Source organism: Lichenostomus cassidix, chromosome 12 (genome assembly GCF_008360975.1).
Source record: "Lichenostomus cassidix isolate B80296 chromosome 12, HeHo_3.0, whole genome shotgun sequence".
Classification (NCBI taxonomy): Eukaryota; Metazoa; Chordata; class Aves; order Passeriformes; family Meliphagidae; genus Lichenostomus; species Lichenostomus cassidix.
The window spans coordinates 12,800,839-12,820,242 of record NC_139493.1 but is presented as its reverse complement, the minus strand read 5'-3'; the positions used below and the strand labels follow the sequence as shown (position 1 = coordinate 12,820,242).

Below are 19,404 nucleotides of genomic sequence, written 5' to 3'. Positions count from 1 at the left end.
TTAGCAATGGCAAAACCATTAATAACTACTTTAACAGTGGCGTCTTGCAAAATTACATTCCACGGATAAACTTTTCCTTTTTTTTTTATTTAATTGAAAAAATAGCGTTATGCACTGCCTAGGAAATCTCACAGGGTGGCAGAAGCTGAGTAACATTTCCATTCTCTGCGAGCTCTGTAATACAGCATCTCATGTTGTTCACAATTTTGTGTGCTGTTCTTCCCATGTTAACATCAAGATGTTTTTTGCTGTGCCTATAGCGCAGAGGCTGAAACAAACCCTAGAGCCCTGTGACACTGAATATCCAGCCTTTGTTTCCGAGCGCACTATAAAGGAGACCACGGGGAATATTGCTTGCGATGACTGTTTCAAGTAAGCCCTTTCAATTTTTTTTTTTATACAACTGTTAGTGACAAAGCAATAAAACTGAATTATTCAAGGCTGTGTTGAAGAACGGACGAGTCTGTTGTGTTTTATCCTATGTGCTGACCTCTGTCAGGGTGTCAATTCTCCTGTTACAGGGGCTGCTTAAAAGTTTGATGCTCTTAAATTAAAGCTGTGCCTGTTATTTTCTACCCAAAAATGTAAAAGATTTAGAGGTTTACATTAATTTCAAATAGTGAATGTTTTAATTCTTTTCCTAAATGCAGGCATAGTCTGTAGGATTTAGATTCCAAAAGGTAAGTGCTGTTCAGTCTCCTGTGCAGGAGTGAAACCCTGCTGGATAGGTTAGGAATTCCCTTGTGGTACAGTGAGATCTGGTTGTTTTACTGGAATGCCAAACAGAGTTTCCTTCTTAGAATTGTTAGTCTGAAAGAGTGGGAGAGGATTAAATCTATTCTCCAAACTTTCAGTGCTGGGAAGCTGAGTTAATAATAACAAATCTCACATGACAGTGCTGTAATGTCAGTTCTACCAGTGCTGCTGTAAAATTGTCCCTTATAGAGCTAAAAGAAGAGGAAGACTTCAGTTTAGCTTTCCTCTTTCACACTGAAAATGTATTTTCTCTGCATTTGGTGCCCATGTGCTGTGACATTTTGACTGTAGTTCTGGTACAATTTAACTGTGGAATTGCATAGGTATTGTTTATGCAAATTTCTGTACTTTGATAAGTCTCTTAATTGGATTTCCTTTATGCTGAGAGGTTGTCATCACCAGGGAGACTAGTATTTACTGCAATAATTTGTCTATCAATATAAATGTCAGGAAGAATTTATAAGTTAAACAAAAATTGTTACAGCTCTTCCTTTCTAGGGCTAAATCAATATGCAATTAGCAAATAAAGGTGAAAACCTCAGTCTGAAGTCAATAGGTGTGCTTCTGGACTTACTCCTAAATTTTCTCCTTGATATTTTCATTACTTTAAAACAGGAAATGGGAGGAAGTACACTGGAGATAAATTTTAAGTGCTAATATTCACGTTTCATTTGCCACTGACCAACTTTTGAGTAGAAGGAAATTGTTAATGTCTAGTATGAATAATTGGTTTTATATGGCTTTGTGGAATAGAAGTATGAGAGTGCTTTGTAAATTGATGCTCTGGAACCCTTTCAGTGCAACAATAGGTCCCACTGCCTGAAAAGTACAAACTCAACAAAATCAAGCCGTGATTTTTCTGCTTGACATATCAAATACAATGAAGGTTACACTGCTGTGAGTGCTTTGTGCCAGCATTGTAGAATTTAAGCAGCCTTATTTTGAGATAATTTTACAGAAGGTTACTGAGAAGTTGTGTAACAAATTATCCTGCATCCCTGGAGGTGTTCCAGGCCAGGTTGGACGGGGATTTCAGCACCCTGATCTAGTGGAAGGTGTCCCTGCCATGGTAGGACCAGATGGTCTTTAAGATCCCTTCAAACCCTAACCATTGTATGACTGTTTAAATACTGCAAACAGACATGATTCCATGAAAAGAAGATTAATTTAACAGGACTAGGTTTTCTCAGAGGAATGCAGATTTTAGACTGTGTTCCTAGGTAACTTCGGGTCAAAGGAAATAAGTTTCAAAAATAATACAATTCTGCAATACTTGGAAAGCACCAAGTTGGAAACTGAGTTTAGTGAAAATTATAGTATTTCAAAAATAATGCACTAAGATCTTTTTCATAGAAAAACATTTTGTGTTCCACAGTGGAAAAAAAAATAAAAGAAAACCCTGTAAGTTGCAAACTGATCTCAAGGCACCCATTATTTTTCTCCACAAGCAACGGCAAAACCTAAAGAAATAATCCAGAAGAACTATTAGATTCTCATGGGAAAGCTGTTCGTTATACCGTTTACCCACTGTCATTAACAATCTACAAATTGCATCGAAGATTGCAGACTGCATTGGATTCCAAATGTTTTTGTTATAACCCAGGACACTTTCCCGCAGAACAGCTAAGGAATTTGACCCAAAGTCCTTTGTAGACCTACATCTTCTGACCCAGTTTTCTGTTTCATGGCCTCAGTACCAATAAATATTTTTACAAGCAAGTGTATTGCTTAATATTTGTAATTTAAGAATGATGGGCTCAGTCAGTCAGAATTTAGATTCAATGTTTTATACAGCCAGTCTGGAACTGACACTGTGTCTAGTGCTTAACCTGTGCAGCATCACTTTGAGCCAGTGGGATTATTTTCTGTGTCCTCCCTGGATTATGTTATAGATTAATCTGTGATATGTAACTGCAAATATTTATTGCAAGTAGAAAAAGGTACTTGTAAATATTTGCCTGATTGTGCACCCTGTGGAATATTTAAAACCTATTTGAAAGACTCTCAAAAAAACAGTATATTGTAAACAGATTTGCAAACAAAAGTTGTGCAAATACTCTGCTTTAAGCAAGTTTGTGTCAAAAGTTACTCAAGTCACTGACTTTTGTTCCTACAGTGTCAGGCACTACCATAGAGCCCTTGTCTGGAAAAGGAGACTAAAAAGTCTCTTGGTGAAGTTAAAATGATGACTGATGTTAATTGAAACCATATAACATTACTTAGATAAGACATTTTGAGGCACAAATACTGTGTTTTTTGCTAACAGAGTCAGAGTCAGCAAGGTCACAGTGAGAGGCAAAGGCTCAGCTTTATTCTGTCCTGGATGTGCTCTTAGTGATCTTACAGAAATGCTCTGTGCCAGTTACCAACTACAATAATGAAAATTCACAAACATTTCCAATCATAAATTTAACCATGGGTGCTTGGATTGAAGTTGAAATTTCCTCAAATAAATCACGCAGTAGCAAGGACTAGCTGCTAATCACTTTTTTAATAGCTGGCTCCTGCCTTCTGCCATCTCTGGGAACTCAGTCACTGGAAGGACACCTTTCTACTTAAACAGGCTTTGAGTCAGGCACTAAATATATACAGACATATAAAATGCACTCCCTATATGTAAAGTTATCTTCCACTAGCAAAAAATAAATGCTACTTTGAGATAAATTGCAATGTTTAAGAACGATTTTCAAAAATATAGGTTTTATTAAGAAAGCAGGAGCCTAAAAGAAAATAAGAATTAACATAAGAATGTCATTAGGGTCAGGGTTTGGCTGTCCCACCCCATAATTTTTTGTTATTCAATATCCCAATGATTATTAAATTAATCTGTTATTTAAACAGCAATCAAAAACAAGTCAACCCACATTTTCTAAGCACTGTCAACAAGAGAGAAAAACTGGGATTTTTTAAAAAATCTGAAATGGTTTCATATTTTCCAGTAAGCTGTTCCCTTTTATAGGAAAAAAAAACCCTAAAAAAATTAAACCCCATTACTTCTGAAAACTCATATGATAGACTGTTCTATCACAGCTTCAATGTTGGAAGTAATTAATCGGTAAAGAGAAATATTTTTTTCTTTTTCAATCTCAACTGGCACTCTTTCTGTGGAGTCGGAACTCCACTAATGGAAAATGTACTTGGTATGTGCTTTTAAGGTGTTTTGCTACTCAGAGGTGAGTTTTTGATTAGACATCAAGTTTGAACTTTTAGGCTAAATAAACATCTCAATGCTGCTTGTAGTTTTATGAGGCATTGCCCCGACATTTTAGCCACTTTTAAATATAAGTTTGCCAACCAATGCTCTTCAGCAGTGCTCGCTGGGTACATCACCAGTTTCTGCCCTCTGGTGATCTCATCATAACAAATTTTAATTGCACTAAAAGCATCTGAGGAAAGCATCCTTAGAATGTCAAAGCTGTTATAAATTAGAAAAGATGATGGATGTTATGATATTGCACCAGAAATTGTTTGCCAATCTTTTCAGTATATCCTCTCTTTGTAGAAACAAACAAAAAAAAAACTGGTTTGTCTAATTGCAAATCTCATATATGCATGAAAATTCAAATGTTTTCATTAAGCTTCATTTAGAAAAATATCGTTAATTTCAACTATAACACAGGTTGCTATGAATGTGAGTATAGCAATTTAGTCATCTGACTATTTATACTTTAAGCATATATGTTAAAATTTCGAAGTTGCAAGGAGCCAGTTGAGTGCACAGTTGCCAAATTTGTGTGTTCACTGCAAGAACTGTGGCTATCCAGACCAGGCAGCAGTTGCACAGTCAAATGCTTAAAAATCTGCCCTCTTAACCTCTCCTGTTCATGTGTGATGACATATTGGACTTGGATGAAGATCAAAAATCTGGCCTTACTTCCAAAAAATCCCCCTTCTCTTTTAATTGCAGCACTCATGGGTCCACAAGGTCAATACCAAAACCCCAAAGAAACTGTTTTGTTTCCAGTTGATTCTTTGTTCATGATTTGAGACACAAAATAAAGAGAAAAGTAAATATAAGAAAGCCATATTCCCACTGGGCATGCAAGGAAGTATGTAGGTACAATCATCCTAACCCTGGGAAAGATTTATGTGTGTTTAATTATGCAAGATATGAAAGATGAATGTGTTTACCTTGTTGGGTATCACATGTAAATTGCTTGTTAAAATGAATAGGAACTTCTTCGAATAAACACTGTCCCATGTATTATGAATTTGTCCCAATAGAGTGTTAGTGAGCAGGAAAATCAGGAATAAAGGACAGAAAAACATCAATAAACCAAATTGCTTCTCTTGCTTTCTCATAGACTGGGCATTGAGTGCTGTTTATTGTCAATAAAAGAGGTAAATGGCAATGGAAGTGTAGTTCAGGATGATACTGAACCCTTCGCTTGGATTTATAATGGCAAATTTCAGACTTGTCCACTAAATGCACAGATTTGGCAGTAACGGATAAATAGCAACACAAATTAGATGCAGATTGTTCAGGGCATGAGTGTATTAGTGTCAGGAATAGTGCAATCTGCAGACATTAAAATGGTAATGGTTTTTAAAACCCACTTAATCTGGAGACATACCACCATTTGCTAAAATATTTCCGCATTTCATTCGCAGTAGAAGCTTGCCAAACTGCTGTACTTGATCACGTTTAAAATGTGTAAATAAATACACAGTTCAATTTCCCATGAAATAAATAATCATTTGCCTTTTCAGATGTAGTTAGTTTACTTCTAAACAAATCAGCTTGCCACATAAAACAGCCAAAGCATCAAGAGCCAATTTCTTCTCCCTTGGAGCTCTCTCGATGTGTATCACAATGTCCCTGTCTACGTCCTGGAGCTGTTAGGGAAGTAAATTATAGTCAGTCTTCTATATTTTTGTATTTTTTTTGCTGTATCTGCCTTTTATGATCCTGAAGGAAGTGCTCTCCCCATTTCAGCATCCTTTGTTTAGCCTGTTTGGCTTTCCCAGCAGCCATGCCAAGTGGGACAATGAGCACAAGGAGGATTTTGCCCCTTGCCCTGTTGGGTCACAGGTGTGCTGCACTCACACTGCTCAGGACTGCTTTTACAGTGCTGAGCAGACCTTCATTTCCTTAGATGTGCATGGAAGGAAGGGAATATCTTCAGCAGAAACTGCATTTTGCGTGCCTCAGTGGTTCATTTTTGAAGCCTCAAGGATCCCAATCTAAGTATATAGAATTATCTTGCACCTCTGTTTTGAAAAGCAGATCTTCCAGACTTGCAGAATACTTATGGCTGTTAAAATGTCTTTAAATTTGAGGCAACAGCGGTATTTCTAGAAACTTACTGTAGCCAAAACCCCAAAGCTCTAGAAGATCCAAAAATATTTTTTCCCTGTTCTTTCCTTGTAAAAAGTATCAAATTATGCCATTTAAACTGCTAGAATTGTTTATTAAAGGTCTTTATACTTAGCTTAAAATGTTATATTGTGTGTTACCCACTCTACTCCACTTGCAGGCTGAGTAACTTTCTCTTCACTTCAAAGGCACAAGTGATTATAATGTTTGTCATGCAGGTGCAATTTAAAGTCACTGTATGGGCAATTTAACTTTACCCTTTGATAATGTATATTTTGAATGACCAGTTCAGGAAACACTGTAAATTACTATTTTCATTTAAGAAAAAAGGTATATAAAATAATAGGGCTAGACATATCTAAGTTACCAGGCAGGTCTGTGCCTGCCAGTCATTAGTTTAACAATCCCTTGGGCAGTTTTCAAGGCTGGGGAATTTCTGTCTGCTTTCTGCTTGGGGTTTTTAGACAAAGATTTTCAATACTGCTTTTTTTTTCCTTTGCCTTTTTTTAGTTTTTTTTTGTTTGGTTGGGTTTTGGGTGTGGCTTTTTTTTTTGTATCAGAATTATTTTGCTATGCTTCGTGAATTCTGGAGCATTTTAGATTTTTCTCATGAGTAGGATGAGTTGTACACTTTTTCTCTTAGCTCCCCACCTCCAATAAAACCTCTGTGTGGGAAGGTGATGATCTGCACCCATTCACTGTTCTCAGTTAAAATCAGTACTCCATTAAAATGTAAATAATAATCTACTTTAAAGTTAGCTTAATTTCCCATTTTGAACAAGCATCGATAAATATTAACCAAATGATAGATAGTAGCTGATGCAATGAAAGGATGCTTTTTAATGACAGGGGATTTAAAAAGTTGTGTGAATGCCCTAATATATTGAGCTCAGTAGCAATATATATTATTTTATTAACAATGGAATAGAAAAAAATATTGAAATTGAGAAATTATGCAATGAATTTTTAAAGCCAGGCATGCTTGTGAAGAATTGTTAATACTAGAACATTAATTTTAGTTTCTAATATATTCATATTATATCATAGATGAAAAACAATGCAAACATGGCTTAGACATCTGTACATGGAGAACTTTCCTTTTTAAAGAGTTTGAGAGAGCTAAATGGATATCAAAAAGCCTTTAACTTAGAAAAAACAACATGAATCTTAAGATTTGAGAGCCATGCAAGGAACATTTGTATATTACATTAAATATATAGCTTTAGCTGGCTATGGGAAAGATGGCATTTAGTGTGCCTAGTTCTTTCAGATGTGGCCTTCTGAACCAATGCTAAAGTTATGTTAACAGAAATAAATTAACAACACCCTTGCAAAACACTGTGGACATGTCCAATGAGCAGTTTAGTTCTAGGATTTATTACAGTTTTAATGTGAATCTCCTGGTTGTTTCTGCTTTTTGTACTTCAGTTTCTGTTGTGCAGCTCCTTGCTAGAATCATATTGTAGATGAAACTTGACCTGAAGTTGTGGAAAAGAATACTTACTAATTCTTGCAATTCACAAGTTACTTTTACAATGTCATATGACATCTGTGAGCCTTCTTAAACCAGAGTATATCAACTGGTTTTTTAATATTTAAATTATATTTAGAACCCAGCTTAGAAATCATATAGCATTTTAAAAAAACATGATCTGAGATGTCTCTTGATACAAACCACAACTACGTGAGTAGACTAAAGAACTCTGCTAAAAAACACATATTTGCTTGAATGCTGTAGTAGAAATGCATTTTTCAGCCTGGATAACTTCTCTGACTTTTCTGTTGTCCTGTTAACCAGGTGTCACTGTCAAAAGACAAAGTCTATAAGAGACCTCTGAGATGATTTGCTTTGTGCCAATTACAGTATCTCCTCTGTTGGTCATAGTGAGCACAGAACCAGATACCCACTCTGCTTGCAGAGACCCACTTGTGCCACACTCAGCTTGGGTTTGTTCAGGGGTATGAATGTTGGCTCTTATATAAAATTTGTGGAATTTCTGGTTTTGTTTTCTTTGAAAAAAAATTGTCAGTATTTTAAACCTGGAGGTCTGAAACTCTCCATTATCCTACATCCTCATACAGAAGGGTGGCAGCACTAAAAAGTTACAAACAGTCCACTTCCTCATTACACAAAGGATTTTTTTCATCCTAAAGGCTGTACACTCTCAGTTTTGGGATGTTTGCAGCATTCCTCACATGCTGTTGGTCAGCTACTCTTGTCTGAGCATCTCCTGGTGGGCACTGGGAGAGGATGGACACTTCTGGGAGATCCTGCCTGAAGCCCAGGGGTTTCCAGCCATGGCTCAGCTCTGTGGGGCTCTGAGCATTCAGCAGGCACAGGAATGGCGAGGATGACGCTGCTCACCTAAATCCTCAGCTCTAAACTTTGCTCTGAGCCTGTTTGCACTGATACCAAATTGTCCTACAGTTAGTCAGGCTGGATGTGGAGGCAATATTTTGCTAGCATGAGGTCAGGGTCCGATTACAAGCCTGAGGCTGGGAGTTTATCTGCCTCTCTTCATGTGAGAGAACCACTAGCTGATTTTTTATGTACTGCTCTAGCTCTCAGAAATGTTGTTATTGGCATATATGTTGTTTTTATAAATTGCATTGAAGATATTTCATTCTCTATCATCGTTTATTTGGGGGAAAAAAAAACCCGAGAAAACAAAAAACAAGTAGCCCAACTTGACTGTGATATAAACATTTCATTCATTCATTGCAAAAATGTGATAAGTGAGAGAAATGTGGGTTGGAATTGCGGCCAGCAGCCTGGAAAGCACATGATAGGAGTTGGGAAACGGCAAAGTGGATATCTGCATTTCAGTTGAATGCTTAAAGTTTGTTCCAGACCATTAGGGCTTAACATTTGCAACCAACAGTTATGTGAGTAACACATATTTGAGTGCAGTGTGCACAATATTTTCCATTTACTCTACCCTGCTGCTGGTAGGATTTTTTTTTCCTCTAAAAAATAGGAAAGATCACATTTGACAGATATGAAATGTAATCCCAAAGTTACAACTCATCTTAATCCAAAATACTCCAAGTTCATTAACTATGCATGCAAAAAATCCACTGAAAGGCCCAGAGGGAAATGGCTGAGTTTACAGTGATGCTCAAGACGCAGAGTGGCCAGTGAGGGCTATCTGAGCACCATGGAAATTCAGACTACTTTCTCCCATCTTTGTGCATGTGGTTACGTTGCCAATTTGAAAATATTTCCCTACATTTATTTCAGTTCAAACTACTCACAGTGAAATTCTTCCATGCTTTGTAGGATTTCTCTGCCTGAGCTAAACAAGTGGTGTTTAAAAGATCTTTTCTACTGTCACCTAAAAATGGTTGATATGGTTATGTATGTGCAGGAATGACACATGCTAACACAATGCTCTGATATTCTACTCATAATTTGATTTTAAGTCCTACAGTCATCACTGTGGCATTAAACTACAGTAATAGTGTTCCTATGGTCATTCAGGAAACAAATGGAAAAAACATATATGGATTTTTTTGCCCTTAAATCAGGCTGCTAAAGCTCCTGAGCATGGAATTAAAAGTGAATCCAAACAGTCATTTAAATATTTATATGACTAAAATCCTGCCTAAGCCGTGTGTTTGTCGAGACCACATACTCTACTGCAGAGAATCTGTCGTTATGAGCACAGATATAGCAGCAGGGTATTTTTGTAAGTTTAAAGGGAATATTGATTGTAAAATACAGCATGTAGATCAGCAATTATTACTTATGAACAAGGTTCTTTTAAAGCAAAGGGCAATAATGAACTATTTCTGTGAGAAAACAAGAATTACTTTTTAACAAGAAACACACAGCATTGTTTTTCAACAAGTTAAATTGCTTTTAATCTTGTTGCTGAGTTCAAATCCTCCCCAAATTACAAAGAAATATCTTCCATTCTTCAGTATAATGAGCAGATCTTTTCTCTAAATGTTTTTTTCCACAAGCATAGTTTTATCCTGTAAGTTTCTTCTGAGTTCCATGCTGCTTGACATTAGTTCTGTTCCCTCTAACACTTTCCAGCCTTTGCAGCTGTTTGAAGGAAACAGGGAACCCCGGGTCTGACAATCAGAGATTTCTGCATGCTCTCAGGAGGTTCCCTGCCATTCTTTGCTGCTGGAACAAGTCTTGAAGCAGTGTCAGGAGTCACCAGCTAATGGCAGCAGGGCTGCAAGCCAGGAAAAGGAAAATAGTTCCAAGAAATGATGTTTGGGATCCTCGGCCTGAGCAACCCAAAATGACTCTGTCCTCTCTTACAGCTGCCTGGCCACCCTCAGCCCATACAAATATGCTGTGCTGAACAAGTTTCCTTAAGATTCACTGAGTCTGGGGCTGTGTAAGTGGCTGCTTACTAGCAGGGAAACCTCCCATCTGTGTTCAGTTTATATCCTCTCCAAAATTTAACACCAGTGGACAAGGCAATGGATTAGCTCTCCTGCACGGAAATACAGAGACTAAGCTGCTTAACAGTAATATCGATTTCCTTTAATGGCAGATGCTGTAGTCAAATAGTGGAGAGTAAACAGCTTAAAGGTTAGGTTTGCTTAGCTGGACAAGAGACATCTCTGGTGTGTCTGAAATAGAATTCCCTTAGCTTTGCCTGTTATTGATCCAGCTATGCCAGGAAAGGAGAGGTGAAGCCAACGGCATTTCAGAGACAAGGTGTTAAGCCTACCAGATATACATTTTGCACCTTGTGATTGAGGTGTTTGTAGTGAAGCAATGAGCTGCATTAAGAAGGGAAAGCAGTGACTTACAGAACTGTGTGATCTTCACATTGGCCAGCAAGCTGGGCTGGGTGCTCCAGAGATACAGCAGTAAGGAGGGAAAAAGGGCAGAGCTCTGCCTTGTTCCTGCTGTGCCTGTTTCCATCAAGATAAGAAATGCTCCAAAATCTCAAAGGAGACAGAGGCCTCATGGCAAAGCCTCCTGCAGCAGCTGCTAACCAGTTGCCCTGGATCCCTGTCCCACAGGGCACTGCTTGTCCTGTCACCCCTGTCCTTTCCTCCCCCTTGGAACATCTCCCTCCTTTTCCAGACAGGTTTGTCCCTCTCCCAGGTGCCTCACTAATAGTTTGCCACCCCAGAGGTTTGGAGAGGGAAAGATGAAAGGAAGAGACAGGAGCACAGGCAGTGCAGCAAGGGTAGTGTCAGCTCAGTCCCTGCTCCTATACTGTGTATATTCTAATTATTTCTCCTCACAGTAAAAAGTGATTCTTATAGTATGAAAAAGAAGTGACATTTCAGGAATTAGGTTGGGGGTTTCTGTTTGTTTGATTGGTTTTACTTAAACATAGTGTGAGGAAAAAGTTATCATAACAACAGAATATATATTATAACTCTTTAAAAACTTTTACATACACAAATAAAAGGGAGAGATTCCAAATTAAAATTAAAAAAAACCCCAACAACCAACAAACAAACCAAAAAAGCCCCCAACCAACCAGACTTGAATGTGGTGTTCTGGCTCTCTTAGAACAGATGTTGTAGCCCACACTTTGTTTAGGTCTCGTGTTTCATCCTGTTCAGAGTGTATTTCTCTGAAGAATCACTGTTCATCCATTAGAGAGAAGGACCCTCCTGCAGAGGATGACTCAGATGCCCAGAGCCAAGCTCCTGCCCTGAATTATTCTTGAATTCTCTGTGTCTCTGCATGTCCAGAGCTGGAGGTGATCACCCTTCTAATGCAATAACCTGAGTTCAGCTGCTGTGATTGCACTCCAGCATTTGCACTGCAGTGATGTTATGATGCTTTTCAAGTTATAGGTTATCTGAAGGAGTTAGAAAGAACTGATTATTTGTGGGAAGAGTCATTTTACCACCAGACACACATTAAAGGTGTACTTTCTTTCATGCCTTTAGAAGCATGACTACAAAACATAATTATGAATGCAGCAGTACTTGAGTTCCAAGTCTCTTCCTATTTAATTCCACAATGAAAAATTAATTTTCAGGGAGCAGATCAATAAGAATTGCATTTTGAGCAAATATTTACTATTTTCAATTAAAACATGAAGCTGGTTTTTTTTTTTCCCCAAATCAATTTGTATTTTATTTGTGCAGATATTTTTATATGGACTAATACCAAAACAGGTTAAAAAGAAACAGATACTGTGTGTGCAATGTGACAAAATATTTTTAATGCTGTGACTTAAACTACAGATTTCCTTGCAGACTTACTCTCTGTTGTTATTTTTTATTCACTAACAAAATAGTTTGGCATAACTGGATTTTTTTCCCCCTCTCTGTCTACGCCTTTCAAGTATTAAATTTCTTCCTTCCTCACCTTCCCCACAAAGTCAAGAAACAGTTTGTTTTCAGGTCTGCTTTAAGCCTCTGAACCTGCACATCAAATAAACCAAGCCAGTTCCTCAGTGGATGAAAGATGGAGGGGAAATTATTAATAAGCGTCTTATTGACTCAAAGCGGCTTCAACAGGAACCCCAACAGTTTATTGTGGTTTTATATTTGGAGATATATGCAAACCTATTTCTGTGCTGGCCCAGCAAATGACCACCAGTGATGATGCTGCTGCAAAGGAAAAGGATTCAAATCAATAGATTTACAGTACTTAACACAAAAAGGGCTTTACCCTTTAAATGTGGAACATTCTCCATGATACTGAGGCGATTAAACATAGACTTTCTTTTGATTGTTAAAACACCAATGAAGTTCAGCCAAAGCCTTTACTCAGTCCTTGAGAGTTGGTTTCCATATTGCCAGGGACACAAATGCCAGCTTAAGCCAGCAGGTGTTCAGAAATGGTTATTGTGAGAGAAACTTTAGAGACTCACAGTGGATCTCACAAGAAGATAAGACCATTTTCCTTACTTTGTCAGCAACTTTATTTCTCACTGCAGCCATGGAAGCTCTTTGCTGGAGTTTTTTCTCCCTTGCAACCGAGCCTTGGCGAGCACAGTGAGGTATTTTGGTGGAATGTCTCACTTTCTGAAAGGCTTTGGTCTGACTGTGTTCATGCACCTTTTGTTTCCTCTGAATGTTTGGTTCCTGGGACTTACTGGCATGAAGGCTCAAAATGAATTTCAAAGATGCATATGCATGTCACCATGGGAACTGCAGGCTGATCTCAAGCAGCAGAGCTGCTGCTGGGATGATTGTGTGCTTTATCCAGTTTGGGCATGGAAGCAGTGCCATGGGAATGGTCTGAATAGTCACAGCAGCTGTGGTGGTCACGACTGCCACAAACTGCTTTGCCACTGAGCTGGTGAGGGTAAGAGTATCTCATGACTGTGAAATGATATTAAATTACAGCAGCTGAAAGAAGTATGATTTGTTTGTGCAAGCTATTAATAGAAAAGAAAGCTAAAATGGACATTTTTTGCCCTTATTTATTTGCTCAGCTCAATCTCGGTCTTCAGTCCTCTGTCTTTACTTGGTGATATGTGGGCTTTACAACTTCATTTCCAGATTATGTTTGAGAATTGTGCAAGGGAGAACATCCATATACTGCTTGATGGAAGAGAACATTTTAATTCACTTCTACTGGGAGTTTCACTTTGCAAGATACTAGTTATTATGGTGCACTATGGAAAAAATTGCTGCAGTGAGCCAAACATTTTATTGTTTTAGAGTTCTTAATAGTAATCCCATGTTCTGTTACAGCCACCATACAGTTAGACACTTCACAAACTTCTGCACTAGTTAAACAGAGTGTGGATTTGTAAAAATATTCACTGTTTGGTAAACAGAGTCAGTGTAATTAGTTGATACCTATGATATAATTCCTAGGGTAGCAAAGAGGGTTTTTCATTGAACTAATACATTGCTCCTTGAACTTCCTTTAATTCATAATTTCCACCAATCAGTGCATGTACTGCATTTCCCAAACTGATGAAGTCAAAAACTATAAAGGCTTAGAGTAATAAAGTGATACAGAAAATTTTGCTAGACTTTGTAGTGTGGCTGTGTAATACTTTATTCAGCATCCTAGTTCTGTAGCTGAAACATTCTGCTCAGTCAAGTGCTTTCCCTTTCCATCCCAGCTAGGTGAAGTGATAGGAACTTTTTCCTTTTCTAGTTTGAGGAAGGAATAACCTTGTACTGCACAGCCCTCATGGCACCTCAAAGAAGTGGGTGAAGAACAAAAATGGGAAATGTGCCCAGCTTTCAGGAGCACCTTTAAGCTTGGCTCTATGCTACCTGCTTTCCACAGGCTTCAGCGTTCACCTGGGGGTCACAAAAATGGGTGTCACACAAGGGTTTGAAGTTGGGCACACCATAGGTAAAACAAGAATAATTACTCCCTTCTCAGCAAAAAGAAATTGATCATTTAGCATCCAATTAATTGTTACAGCACTTTATGATCAGGGTATTTTCTCAGCTAGTTTTAAAGGTAAAATAAATATAAGTTTTAGACAGCACAAAATCCAAATTGTGCCAATTTCTGGGAATAAAAATAATGTTTTTTCTATCCTTTACTGTTTGATTTATTCATAGCTGTTTTGAGAAATTAATGCAGTACAATTTCGGTGCTATTGCCTGCTAAAGATTTTCCCTCCTTTCCTTTTATTGGCCCCATTTCTCCCACACACAAATCCACAAAGCCACAGATGCTCCATTACAATGATGTCAGTCTTGCTACATGCTCCAGCTGTTTGGTAGGTACATTTATAAAGTTCAGCCTTTTACATTATGCCATAAATGTATATTTCATGTATAAACATAAAGTTAACATATTGCAGATCACTCTAAGTGTAATTTTAATGGAGGTTCAGTAAGTTTAAAAAATACTGAAAAGCATTTAATCTTTCCGTTGGCAACATTTTTATAGTAAGTTTTCCAAATTTTTTTTCTTAGGCTAGGTTTAAATATTCCCTGCCCTCTCTGCTATTTCATCTTCTGTGATCTTTGGAAAAAGCAGGGAGTTATTATAGTAAGATAATATGTATTTTAAAGAAAGATGTCTGAGGAAAAATATGTTTCTCTCCACATCTTCTTGGTGCTCAAACCCTCACTTAACGTTCTGTACATTTACCAGCAAACCATGCTGAAAAACACCTAATTCTTGGAATTGCCAGATTTCAGTGAGATTCGATATGGCCAATACTCTGCTGATAGGATATAAAAATTCTAACAGATTGTTTTAAAATTTCATTAAGAATTGGGTCTGAGCCTTAAAGCCATTCTTTGTATTGTGTCCTGAATTTCAAAGAAAAAGCTAAATGGTGCCTATTTGGCTCTGCCTTCTGCCCCTTTTCTCTTTGGTGTGTGCTTATAGTTCAGCTCCTTGAAACTCTGTGCATCACTGACTGGTGCCCACAGCATCCTTCCCTGGTCTCCCCTGGGTGCTTTCCTTCTCAGAAAAAAGTCTTAATTTTTTCTCTCCCTTTGAGTTGCCTATTTTGTCTTCATTTGAATGTGGTGCTGAATTATCACCATATTTGTCCCAGATAGTCTTTATTATTCTAAAATAAATCTCTTCTCTTAGGAAGATTTTGAGGTTGAATCTCTGTTTTGTTGGCTCAGTAATAGAATGGCTCTCAAGAGGACAGATGGAAGCTGGGATCAGTAGCTGCTGTTGCTTCAAGACCCTAATATGAGGGTAGAGGCTCAAGTTTGGGACTGTGAGCTATCAGTGTGTGGCTGCAGGAGAACCTCCATCAGTGCTGAGGATCTGTTTCATTCCAGATGATAAATACTGAGCTGGGCAGTCAGAATGGAGCAGAATTCAGTACTAAAGTCTGAAAAGGAAAAATCTGATAAATTCCCAACAAGAACCAGTGGCATAGAAATGCTGATAAAATAACCATTTTTTGTTTTCTTTTTAATTTTCAGGTCTTTTGTTATCCAGCAGATTCCAAGTAGCAACCTCTTCATGGTGGTAGTAGATAATGAATGCTTCTGTGATTCTATCCCACCAATTACCATGGCACCTATAGAAATAAGGTATATCCTTTTATTTACAAAATGGTCAGAAAGAGATCCAAAATGCAAATGTAGAAAAATTTCTTGTAATTTAAAAACTGCATTGTGTGACATCATCACCCATTCTAAGTGCTGTTTGAAATTAAGCCAGCTGGGAATGTGTTCTTACTATTTTTCCAATGAGAGTTCACTTTGTTTTTGGTTTTTCTTTTGAGCAGCCAATATGAATTAAGCAAACAAGCTTATGTGGATCTTTAAGTAGCATAAGGTCATGGTCATCTTTAGATAGCTGAATATCTTTCAAATTAGGCACTAGCTATGTAATTTTCTTATAAGAATGGACCTCATGATATTGGAACTTATAAAACTCCTTGAAATATGGAGATCTCTTTGTTGTAGAGCTGGACTGGAGCATTGAAAATGTTTCAGAATCCTGCTTTCCAAAAACATAAAAAATGTAGCAAAATAAATATATCACTTGATTTTTAGCTGCCCCACTTCCATTTTATTTAGCTGCCCTTTAGTTCAGGTAGTTCAAGATTAGTCTTTTCCCATAAGTTGGAATTTGTCAAAAGCAGCCTGCAGTGTGCTTTTATTGCAGACTTATGGAAAGACAGGTCAGCAGTGAAAGTGCAATATGCTGTTGAAAATACAGAACACGGAGAGGAAAGCACTAGAATCACTTTCTTTTTCTGATGGTGACCACACATATCAGCTTGGGGTTTTGATGGAGAGGAAGAATGGAGCTGAAAGATTCTCTCTGTACTCATTTCAAAACACTCCCATGCACATGCAATGCTCAGAAGGTCTCTCCTTAACTGCCTCGTACATAATGAATCCCTGAAGTGTGAACGGCTAAAATCACAGAAGATAAGAAGACGCCCAGAATCTTGTCATGGATTTCACCCTGAAGTAAGTTTCTATCTACTTTGCCTTTCTTTTGGGCTCTGGTAAATGTTTTATTGCTTGAAAAATAATAAACAGGAAAACTATCTTCCAAGATGATATGTTGGGAAGTATTAAGAAGACTCAGTAATAAGGGAAGTGAGTGATATTTTAAGTGCTACAAGACTTTTGTTGTACTTATGTGGACGATGTCTTGAGTTGCTGCTTTTGCAGACTGTTTGTGTCATGCAAGGGAACATGGTAGGATGTGAGCACCAGCTGGCAGCCAGGAATATCTGAAAATTCACACTGGCTCAAGCACTGACCACAGGATTCCCTGTTAGAAATGGTTGGGAACTTTGTGCTGTTAATGATTGTTTCAGTAATTAGCTTCAGTATCACAATTATCATGCTGTAGTCACTATGTGTACACATAATATTGCTTGGGAGAGATAGAGACTCCTTCTCTACATGTATTTACTGCTCTGTGTTCTGCATAACCCTTTTGCACAGTGCCAAGGAGATCTGATAGAGACTGGAAGGTGATTGCAGTGGTTTGTACATCATATGTTCACAGACATCCTCTTTCCTCTCTTGTAACTTTATTTCATGCCTCTGGTGGTGCAATGCAGTGTAAAATAAGACCTGAAGTATAAAGTGGATAAAGAAGGGATGGTGCAGTGCTTGTTGATCATTCTTACCCACTCTACAACCTCAACTTGTTCAGATCAATCCCTTTACCTGTGCTACTTCCTGAGTCTATTCAGTTCATGGGCTTTGTTGCTTGCACCACTGTTATAATGCCTATGTCTGCTGAATTATCATGTGTCCTAATTGAGTGTAATGGCTTGTATTTATCTTCCTTTGTTGTTGTTTTATTTTCTTTAGGAAAATGCAAGAGAATGTGGAGGTGTCTCAGGCCTTACTGCTAAACCTTCTCTTGTTCTTCTTCCTCTGCTATTGATGATTTTCTCCAGGTGACATTGACTGAAATGTTCAACTGGCATGCTAAAACATGGATAAACTGTGAACTGGGAAATGGTGCAACATAGAGGACATGAAATATAGTCAGAGCATCAGCATTTCATGATTTTAAACTGTTGGTGATATAAATTCTTAAAGATATGTTGAAAAAAGATTTATCTTTTTACTTTGCAAGTCATGCAGATGTGAATTTGGCATATGGTAGTCATGATTCATCAAAAAAGGACTTGGTAGATAGAGGTGACCATTGCTTTGTCCCATTGAAAACAATTTAAACTGTGTACTTTTTTCAATAAAGTATATTAAAATCACAGTTTCAGAGTGTATTTTAAGTATGCTACTATATTTGTTCAAATAATGAATGATGGGAAGAAAATAAAGTAAATGGATGATATTTTATTATGCTTTTAGCCTCTTTCTGAAAAGATTCAAAGAAAATGTGGAGTTGGCCTTTACAATAAGGCAGAATAGCTTTTATAAACAAGGAAACACCTGTGTGTGAATGAAGCTGAGCAGGTAATATGTGGTACTGAATTATAGTGAAGGTTTGCTTTCTGGGAATAGCTATAAAACATCTTATCTGCATTAGACAGTGAGTCAAAGCCTTAGTAAAACCTTGGTTCTGACTTGGGCAAGCATTAGATCAAATTGGTTGCTTTGGTTGCAGATGGCAACATGAAACACTTTTCATCCAAAGGAGTAGCAAGATGTGTGGAACAGAAGAGTGACACTGTTTGTTGGTGTTCCGCTCTCCAGATCTCATGTCAGACAGGAGAAGCGCTTTATGAGGGAACTCAGAAACAGAGAAGGTTTGACTTGCAACACATCAGTGTCAGCAGAACCCATTTTTGGTTTTCACTGAGTGTCCCTGTCAGCAGGCACAGATCTAGACCAGTGTGGTTTTATTCCAGACTTTGCATTCTCCTTTGTGAGGGAAATGAGATCACAAAGATGAATATATTCCTTTTGCAATGGGCTGCAAAGTCCCTGCTGTGGATAGGTTTGCTGAAGATCTTGATCTCTGAACTATGGTGGTCTCAGTTAATCTACTTAAACAAAATATAATGCTATCAAAAGATAACATGTCCACCTAACAGTATAATACATTAAATGCAAAATAAAATTCTACTGGTCTGAATCTGGTGGTGGGTGCAGTTTCCTGCTTGGGTGTAAGTTTTTTTCAGCCTTGGATAAAGGCTAAGCAGATTTGCTGTGTGTCTTGGTCGGGAATAGGGAGCTAGGCCACTAGGGCTTTGTTTTAAGGAATACTGTCCAGCTTGTAAGAGGAAGAATGAGTAAAATAAAATTTCCACTTCAGTGCTTTAATGGGTTCAAATGCACTGGTAATTCCTCTGATTCTGAACCCATACAGGTCTTTGTCTGGACTCACAGTTTTCTGTTCCTCACCTCTTCTTTATTTTTTTTTTGGAGTGTTTTCCTACAGACTTCTCTGGTTTTGCTTGTTGGTCTCAAAATCACTCACTAGGGAATAATTTTCCAGCTGACATTCAGTCAAACTGTTGTCCTAGTGACATGCTCTGTTTGCTAAGCAAATTTGG

General features: G+C 37.8%; 1 protein-coding gene across 6 annotated transcripts in view; it reads left to right on the top strand.

Moving 5' to 3' along the window:
* The window catches only part of CACNA2D3 (calcium voltage-gated channel auxiliary subunit alpha2delta 3), a 396,747-nt gene extending 378,589 nt beyond the window's left edge, over positions 1 to 18,158 (top strand). For all 6 annotated transcript variants that reach the window (XM_085072721.1, XM_085072724.1, XM_085072725.1 and 3 more), the window contains 4 exons: positions 261 to 372; positions 15,887 to 16,002; positions 16,809 to 16,888; positions 17,750 to 18,158. In XM_085072721.1, coding sequence (XP_084928847.1) covers positions 261 to 372; positions 15,887 to 16,002; positions 16,809 to 16,888; positions 17,750 to 17,842 — 401 coding nt within the window. In that variant the 3' untranslated portion in view covers positions 17,843 to 18,158. The remainder of the gene's footprint in view (positions 1 to 260; positions 373 to 15,886; positions 16,003 to 16,808; positions 16,889 to 17,749) is intronic.
* The last annotated feature ends 1,246 nt before the right edge of the window (positions 18,159 to 19,404 follow it).